General features: G+C 39.8%; 1 protein-coding gene across 1 annotated transcript; it reads right to left on the reverse strand.

Moving 5' to 3' along the window:
- Nucleotides 1-2,549: 2,549 nt before the first annotated feature.
- On the reverse strand, nt 2,550-9,164 carry cfd (complement factor D (adipsin)). The gene is made up of 6 exons (XM_084044439.1): nt 8,912-9,164; nt 8,059-8,215; nt 7,354-7,489; nt 5,559-5,698; nt 3,735-3,867; nt 2,550-3,162 (listed from the first exon to the last, which is right to left on the reverse strand). Exons 1-6 carry the CDS (start codon nt 8,967-8,969, stop codon nt 3,013-3,015), a joined length of 774 nt encoding a protein of 257 aa, XP_083900565.1. The 5' UTR covers nt 8,970-9,164; the 3' UTR covers nt 2,550-3,012.
- Between the last annotated feature and the right edge of the window lie 278 nt (nt 9,165-9,442).

The raw sequence follows: 9,442 nt of genomic DNA on the forward strand, positions 1-9,442 counted from the left end.
AGTGAAATATCTGAGTACTACTTCCACCACTGGGAATAATGACAAAATAGGGACACACGGTCAAAATTGTCTAAACTGCCTTTAGGCGAAGGAGCTGCTCTAGGACCAGTGTCAACAGGCTAGTCTGTATGTAAACAAAACATTTCTGGTGCTGGAGCTGATGCAGACGAAGAGAGTGACCGAGGAAAAGGCTGTCTACTGCTTTTTGAATAAGCTGGATATGATTTCTACCTGCACAAGAAGCAATTCTACTTCATGTATATTGGGCTGACCTGTTCCGTGTTCCTTTCCTCTCTATTCTCTCTATTCCCTATTAACTATTCCTGTAATTGCAATGTTGAGAGCTTGCACACAAAACATATTTCACCCACTCCTTTATACCAGTAGCTAGTGGGACAATAAAAGTTGATTCTTTTTGTGATTCTGCTAAACCTCTACTGACAAATGGGGCAAATCAGGGTTTTCGACACACTTTAAACAATGAAACAGAACACACCAGCTATAATTATTTATCTGTGGGGGCATTTTGTAAATATGCAACTAATACACAAAACAGATATAGTCAAAACAAATGTCTCTTCTAAAATAGAAAAGGCTGAGGCAAAGAAGTACCGAAACAGATTCCATTTACTTTCACCACATGGCACAAGCCCAGTTGCCTGACAGGTACATAAGTTATATCCTCGTTGATATTTAGATTGCTTAACCGTTGCATCGTTAAACATAATTTCTCAAATCCACTCAGCTGCCAAACAATGTGTGGGTTTGCGATTAATGGTGTTGCCTCAAGCCAGCATGATTAATAAATCAGTATGTTAGCATTGCAAGATGATGAGAAAGATGATTTATTTATGTTGCACGTGCACCTCTTGAGAAATAGCTCTTGATTGTGCTGTATGCAGGCATGCAATGCTCATTTGGTATGTTCTCGCACTCTATTTCAATGACGTGACGCGCACGTCGCTTAGCACCTACACTGCAAGTCACACAATGGACAATTGATATGCATCTAGGCTTATTCCTATGTTAATTCGGTAGGTGTGAGTCGGGAGCCTTTGAAAACTTTGTTGAGGTGCGAATTTAAAGTAGTTTTAAATCTATGCGTGTGCCTGCGCGTGCTCCTGGTCAAATAAGTTCCGGCACGGCGTGCAAGGCCGTCCAGTGAGCATTGCACCCCTGGCTGTATGTAAACATATTAACATTATGATTAATAAATGTCTATTTTGGAATCTTTACAATTATACCCTTCTTAATTTTACTTTAATACTCATATTTGCCTTTTAAATGTTTTTGGGGTCTTTTTCTGCCTTTAATTGAGAGGAAAGTACAGGATATGGGGAGAGATATGGGGTTGTGACACACAGCAAAGGCTGTCGGGATCGGGAGTCGATCCTGCGACGCGCTGCAACTTGCAAGACTAGATTGTCAGCCTTTGTGGTATGCGCCTAGACCGCTAGGCCAGCGGGCACCCTAAAAACATATCAGTAATGCAAACTGGATTGCTTCATAAAGCTGTTCATGTTGAAAGACACAAATAAAGACAGGCATGTCATGTTGATGTCATAAATCCTTTAATAGATTTATAAGATCCATTACAGTATGTCAAAATGCAAGATATTTTATTTTATCAAAAAGCGAGCTTATACTACAGGGGTGCCATATTCTTTGATGCATGTTGTCCAGTAGGCCTATACTGTGTTGGCTACAAATACCGTCTATTGTTTTCTTTTGGTATGTGTCACATTAGCACACTATTTGACCCATTGAGACCTGGAACGCATCTGTGTCACTTTCGATTTCTTTGGCTATTCAAAAATAGCAGATATATAAGCTCATAGCGCGGCACCGAGGGCCGCGCTATGAGCTTGTAGATCTTCTATTTTTGAAAAATCTTGAAAACATTTTTTTTTTTTTTTTTTTCAAAAAACTGTTAGGATTTAGAAAACATTTTTAAGAATCGCCTCAGGTCTTAATGGGTTAACCCATCCTAAATATTAGGAGCAGCGGGAAAGTCACGCACACACTGGATCACCTCTGACCTCCGGCATTGACGTTAATGAAAACATTGACGTTTCGGTCGCTCAGGACCTTCCTCAAGGTCAGGTTGTGGACGTACTAACTGGGTTTTTGGGTTCCCTGCACCACAGAGGAGAGCAAAGCAGTTTAGTGTGCATGGTGTTCTGAACTTATCTTGAGCAGGGGAGAAATGCCATAAATATGGCGCCCATGGAACAGTAAGGGGTTAAGCGTCTTGCTCTAGGGGCACTTCGACACAGACTGGGCGGTCAATAGTAGGTGGTGGAAAAGGTTTTACTTAAGTAAAAGTATCAATACTGCAATGTAGAAACACTATGTTACAAGTAAAAGTCCAGTAATTAAAACTTACTTGAGTAAAAGTACAAAAGTATTGGCATCAAAATATACTTAAAGTACCAAAAGTAAAAGTACTCATGGTGCAGAATGTCCCATTTCACAAGTTCAAAATGTATACAAATCTTTTGAAAATAGCAGATCTACAAGCTCACAATGCGACGCGATGCGACACATTGTGAGCTTGTAGATCGGCTATTTTCAAATGGCCGAGATAATATATATCTGAAGTGGTTAATGTATGTTTTTTGACAATAATCTAAATCTGCAAATAAGTAACTAGTAACTAAAGCAGTCAACTAATTGTAGTGGAGTAAAGGTACAATATTTGCCTCTGAGATGTAGTGGAGTAGAAGTGAAAGTATTGAAAATGGGAAATACTCCAGTAAAGTAAAAAAAATCTCAAAAGTGTACTTAAGTACAGTACTTGAGTAAATGTACTTGGTTACTTTACACCACTGGTCAATAGGCCTACCTTCTAGGTTTTTGAAGTGCACAACATTATACAGAACAGCTGGCAAAGGATGACTGTTTACTTAGTGATGTCTAAGGAGGAGGACTGTGGAAGCCAAGCACTGTCAGTGAAAAAGCGCAGCGTCCAAACTTGTTTGATTAATAATAGTCTTTGGTGTGCGTTGGGCTCTACAGGGCCAGGGTGCTGTCGATCCAATCGGTGAACTTGGAAATGACGGTGTAGACGCCGGGCTTTTTTCGCTGACCGCACTTCACCCCTCCGTTTGAAGTGAGGCCCACCACCACTCCGTTGTAAAGCAGAGGACCCCCGGAGTCCCCCTGCAAAGAGAACAAACGCACAAAAATACACTGATGATCGCGTAAGGACAGCGGTGGAAAATGTACTCACATTTTGTACTTAACTAAAAGTGTCAATACCGCAATGTAGAAATACTCTGTTACAAGCAAAAGTCCGGAATTAAAATTTAATTGAGTAAAAGTACAAAAGTATTGGTATCAAAATGTACTTAAAGTGCCAAAAGTAGAAAGTACTCATTATGCAGAATGTCTGCAAATGTATAAAAAAGTTGTTTTTTGTTGTTGTTGAAAATAGCAGATCTGCAAGCTCACAATGCGTCGCATTGTGAGCTTGCAGATCGGCAATTTTCAAATGGCCGTTATGTATATAGGGCTGAAGTGGTTGTGTATAATAATAATTCAAATCTACAAAGTAACTGGTAACTCAAGTTTTCAAATCAAATAATGGTAGTGGAGTAAAAGTACAACATTTGCCTCTGAGCTGTAGTGGAGTAGAAGTAAAAGAACAGAAAATTGGAAATACTCCAGCAAAGTAAAAAAAACCAGTACTTGAATACATGCGCTTAGTTACTTTTACACCGCTGTAAACTTACATCGCAGCTGTCTTCCACGATGGGTTTTGTGTTGTGAGCACATATCATGGTCACCATGTTGAACTTTTCGCCGTAGTAGTCGTCGCGTCGGCACAGCCTCTTGTTCAGCACCTTGATGGTCAGCTCCTTCAGCCTGTTTTTTTTGATTGATTGAGTATTTTGTTAGGGCAATTTTTTTTTTTTAAACAGCACAGTTACATTTAAAATACTTTGTCTGAAAGGTCCTTGCGGTCTCGTTTCTATTGAGGTCCTTGGTATTCAAATGCATAGTCATATATAGTGGCAACCAACAGCTAATATCAGCACAAAAAAACAGAAAAATAACACTATGTACAAACAAGGTGAATTTTCAGGGCTGTTTTTTACCCTTTAAGACCTGGAACGCATCTGTGTCATTTTTTGATTTGAGCTTGAAAAATGCAGCGCTACGATCTTGTAGATCTGCTATTTTAGCTTTTTGCTATCTTTGCTTCTGGGGGTCCCTGGAACAAAATATTTTGGGATCGGGGTCGGCGGCCAAATACATATAACATGAAAAAGTTTGAGAACCACTGATATAGCAGTGGCGGACGCAGGATCTCTCTATGAGTAAGGCCAGGCAGATACGTGGTAGGCCCCCAGCCTACCACGTCGCAGATCGACAGCTAGAGAGAGTTGAATAACCTCTTCAAATAACCAGAAATTACCGAAATATGTAGGCGACCTACATATCTATGTTTTAGCTTAGACAAATCCTACAGTAGTTGGTAGATGATTGATAAATTATTAACCATGACAACGACTCAAAGACTTTTATTTTGTACTTTCTTGAACCTTCACTTGATACACAAAAACAAAGCTGGCAATGTATTGCTATCCAGGGATGCTTTGGCTACTGTGCAAAGCACTACATTTAGTCAGTGAGAATTGCATTGTACATAAACTGCGCTCGGAAAGGTTTCTTTTAGGAGCGCTTGTGCACTTGTACCCCGACATGACAGATTCTCCATCACAGTATAGCAGCAACGCCCAACACAGAGTTTTTGATCCAACTCGAAGGGGTTCAATAATTTCCAAAATTCACTTTTTTTGTGATGCCCCGTGCAGTCAAATCCGCTGTGTCAATAAATCCTACTGCCCGCTCTTTGATGAGTCCTCCACCCATGAATCGAATACAAACTGCAACTAGTTCCCGTTTGGAAAGATCTTTATACTCATCTGCGAGTAGGCCTATTGCAAAATATTGTCCACTGATTTCAGCTTTTATTTGACCAAGCAGCTTGTCCTGAATGCGGTTTAGGCGGTGGCGGCCGTGTAGCATTTAGGCGTCCTCGCGTCGATGAGTTTGCTCCGGACAAACTTTTTTTTTCTCGCCGGTGCCATTGCCATCTCTCTGGCAGTCTCTGCTGTCTCAAGAATCAAAAATGACTCAAGAGAATGAGGCCGGGACATTGTGTGTGTGGCGTTTATATTGTGTGCTCATTTCATGACGTAGAAAACCAGAAAAGGATGTTGAGTCAAAAGACTCAACATCCTCCAGACATGCAGGACGTAGAGAGAGAATGGATGCGTATTACGTTGTTTGTCAGCCTTAAGTATACACGGCGATATTCATAGTAAATACACAAAAAGCTGTCAGGCGGAGGGAAGGCACAGTGTATTCGAGGTAAGGCACGTGCCTTACTTGGCCTATACCGTGCGTCCGCCCCTGTGATATAGCAACGTAAGTTTTCTCAAAAAGGATTTAGAAGACATTTTGTAGAATCGGAACCTCAAGTCTTAAATGGGTTAAATGAGCCCAGCGAACTGCGGTTTTTTGAGGGATGGGGCTAGACTATTCCAAACCTGTCGGCCCTTTGCTCCAGGTTGTTGACAGAGCCCCAGCCCGCCACGTCGACCATGGCCCCCGTGTCGGGGTTTGTGCCGCCCGATCGCAGGTACTTCACCTCTCTCACGGCGTCGGTTACAGTGACCGGACGGTCCAGCTGGATGATTCACAGGAGGGGGGATTTGTGTTATAAAACCACTATTGTCCCTATTTTGGGCGGTGGTGGAAAAATAACTCACATTTTTTACTTAACCCTTCCATTGTGTTAGGGTCATTTTTGACCCGTTGGAAGTGTGTTCTAATGTTAGTCTATTATAGCTAGATAACATCATTATCCATTGTCTTCATTATAGCAAATGGAATGAGTGAATGTTATCATTTTTACAATTGAAAACGACATATATTGAAATATGAAACCCTAACCTTAACCCAACATAATATTTTAAAAAGTGTTTACATGGATATGAATGCATTACAAGTCAGCTATGAGGTGGGAGAAAAAAAGAAAGGAAAATAATTCTTTCTTGAGTATTTTGGGCTGAGTTAAACCACGGGTCAAATTTGACCCGCTAACACCACAAGTGGATGCAGGTTTATAACATAATGCAAGGGTTAAGTAAAAGTGTCAATAGTTCAATATAGAAATACTCTGTTAAAAGTAGAAGTCCGGAATTCAAAATGTACTTGGGTAAAAGTACAAAAGTATTGGCATGAAAATATACTTGAAGTACCAAAAGTAAAAGTACTCATTATGCAGAATATCCCATTTCAAGTTTTCAAATGTATAAACATCTTTTGAAAATAGCAGATCTACAAGTTCACATTGTGAGCTTGTAGATCGGCTATTTTCAAATGGCCGAAATGTGCTGAAGTGGTTAATGTATGTTATGTCAAAAGTAACTAGTAACTAAAGATTTCAAATAATCGTATTGGAGTAAAAGTACAAAATGTGTCTCTGAGATGTAGTGGAGTACAAGTAAAAGTATTGGAAATTGGAAATATTAGTACAAATTCTTCAAAATTGTACTTAAGTACAGTACTTGAGTAAATGCACTTAGTTACTTTCCACCGCTGATTTTGGGCATGTCATTAATAGGACGAACCTTTGAAAATACATTGTCCAATAGCAGATCTACAAGCTTGCAACACATTGAGATGTGATGAGTTGTGAGCTTGTAGATCGGCTACTTTCACTGCGCGTGTAAGTATGAATCATGGCTTGATTGATTAAGCCACTTCATCATGCGTCACTTGCCAAAAATGCAAAGGCGTGTGGCTGTATGAATTATATATTAGGCACAAAGAACATAATGTTAGTGGTTGAATAGAGGTGGCTATACATGGGTGTGCAAAACATTAAAGGTAGGGTAAGTGATTTACTTTGGTTAAAATAAGTGTTACTGTAAATAGCTCTATATTCTGATAGTACTCATTGCTATAGAGTGTTTGTTCAATAAAAGGAGTCTCCCATGTCTCTCCGACTCCAGCTCTTTATTAAACAGAAAAAGCATTTTCGGTCCTCTCTCCTGATTGGCTTAAATGTTGTCACCTACCTGAAAATGTACTATTCTGTTTACTAAAGAGCTGGAGAGACCCCTATGACCGAACAAACGCTCTGTAGCAACGATTACTATCAGAATATAGTACTTTAACCTTTTAACAACACAAACAAATTATCACTTACCCTACCTTTAAAAATATAAGTAATATTATTTTGCACCCTTTTTGTCTCTTCCGTATAATTACCATGTTTTGACTGGTATAATGGAAATAAATACAAATAATACTCTTTTTTTGTTTCTTCATATTTACCTTGATTAGGGCAATGTCGTTATGATAATTTGTCTGGCTGTAATCTGGGTGACTGTGAGCTTGTAAAATATCAAAGGTTTGCTTTGTCTCTTCAGGTTGACTCAGGGAATGGGCCCCCAGCAGTACTTTCATTCCTCTGTGGAAACAGCATATTCAAATACGACATATTAAAATGTGGAAACAGCATTATTCAAATCAGTGGTGTAAAGTAACTAAGTACATTTACTCAAGTACAATACTTAAGTAAAATGTTGAGGTATTTTTTACTTGACTTTTTTCCAATTTTCATTACTTTTACTTCTACTCCACTATACATCTCAGAGGCAAATATTGTACTTTTACTCCACTACTACAGTTATTTGAAAACTACTAGTTACTTTGTAGATTTTGATTATTATTACAAAACATACATTAACCACTTCAGCCCTACAGTATATACATTTCAGCCATTTGAAAATAGCCGATCTACAAGCTCACAATGCGTCGCATCGCGACGCATTGTGAGCTTGTAGACCTGCTATTTTCAAACGATTTTTGAGACATTTTATACATTTGCAGACATTCTGCATAAGGAGTACTTACTGCTTTTGGCACTTTAAGTACATTACATACATAAAACATTTGAGTACTTTTCCCACCACTGATTCAGATACAGCATGATACAGCACAGAAACAGATGACAACTAGGCGTTGTTCTCTTCTCACCCAGCCGGTTGGCAGTGAGCTGCAGTCATGACCCACTGAGGAGCGACCAGAAAGCCCCCGCACTCATGTCTCATGGTCTCTCCCTGTGGGACCTGGATAGAGGCCATGTACGGTCGTGAGTGTGGCGCCGCATCTCTGCCCCCCATTATGGCCTCACCTGAAAGGATACAAACATACACGTTTAATGGTGTCCATATTTTGGACACATTTTAAAACATTAAAAAAAAAACTTTTTTTTCCCAAGAATAATGAAAACAGCCGACCGCGAGCGCACACGTGAGCTTGTAGATCTGCTATTTTAGCTATTTGCTGTATATTACAAAGTGCATAGAGCTTAAATGGTTAAAGGAGTAGTTCACCCCAAAAAATGCCTTGTTTTCTATCAATTACACACCCCATGGAGACTTGAATTCGTGGAGATTTTTTTTTTTTTTTGTCGCGTTCCTAAGCCAATAATTTGATGACCGACGGGATGCTAATGTTTCCGGCCATCAAATTATTGGCTTATATTAACAAAAAAATCTCCATGAATTCAAGTTTCCATGGGATGACTAATCGATAGAAAAATTGTCATTTTGGGGGTGAACTATATCCTGTAGTGGAGTAAAAATAAAAGTATAGGCAATTGGAAATTGTACTTAAGTACAGTACTTGAGTAGATGTACTTAGTTACTTTACACCACTGCAAATGAAACAGTGAAAATACAAGGTGAGGTTAATGCATGCAACAATGAGCAATATCACACAGTATCAAATTCTCAGCGTTAACAATGAGCATTTTACTGTGCCATGAAAGAAGGTGAAAACACATGCAAAATGATCATATCTAATTAAAGATGCTACTGTAACTCACCCTGTGAAATGAGAGCGAAAGCAACGTGCACCAGGAGCAGTTCTTTTACCAAGGCCATGGTGTCCGTCTTGGGTTGACCGATACAAGCAGTGCACGGAGTTCAAAATGCTTCTTGTTCGCTCACCGACACAAGGATTACTGGAGTTTTAAAGTCTTCTTGTTGACAAGGGGCATAAATCAAGCCGGTATGGCGCAAGACATGAGCGGGAAGCACTGCAGGCAACTCCCTTGTTCCAGCATGAAAAAAATAGGTCAGGAGAAGTACAAACTGTCCGGCCAACCGCCTTTCACTTCACTGTGTTTATACTAATGCATCCAATTTGGCTGACATTTTTTTTGTAGGAAGAAGGACTGGGGCAAGAATGTGGATTTCAATAGCCTATAGTGACTGACTCTGACTCTGAGGTGAAGTCTTTCATGTGTGGCTATTGTCTTTCTTGAGGAATTCATTGAACGGCAGGTCACTGAAGTGAGTACTTAATAGACCCCTTAACAGACGACGTCACGCTGGTTGCAAGCGTCATACTGCGC

The sequence above is a fragment of the Gymnoscopelus microlampas genome (assembly GCF_963454915.1).
Source record: "Gymnoscopelus microlampas genome assembly, chromosome: 20".
Lineage (NCBI taxonomy): Eukaryota > Metazoa > Chordata > Actinopteri > Myctophiformes > Myctophidae > Gymnoscopelus > Gymnoscopelus microlampas.

What these genes read in the sequence shown, in the direction of transcription:
- cfd (XM_084044439.1), bottom strand. Translation starts at nt 8,969, where the DNA reads ATGGCCTTGGTAAAAGAACTGCTCCTGGTGCACGTTGCTTTCGCTCTC. An exon ending in GCTCACTGCCAACCGGCTGG is followed by an intron (nt 7,490 to 8,058) that starts GTGAGAAGAGAA and finishes CTGTTTCCACAG; the next exon opens with AGGAATGAAAGTACTGCTGG. An exon ending in ACGACATTGCCCTAATCAAG is followed by an intron (nt 5,699 to 7,353) that starts GTAAATATGAAG and finishes TGAATCATCCAG; the next exon opens with CTGGACCGTCCGGTCACTGT.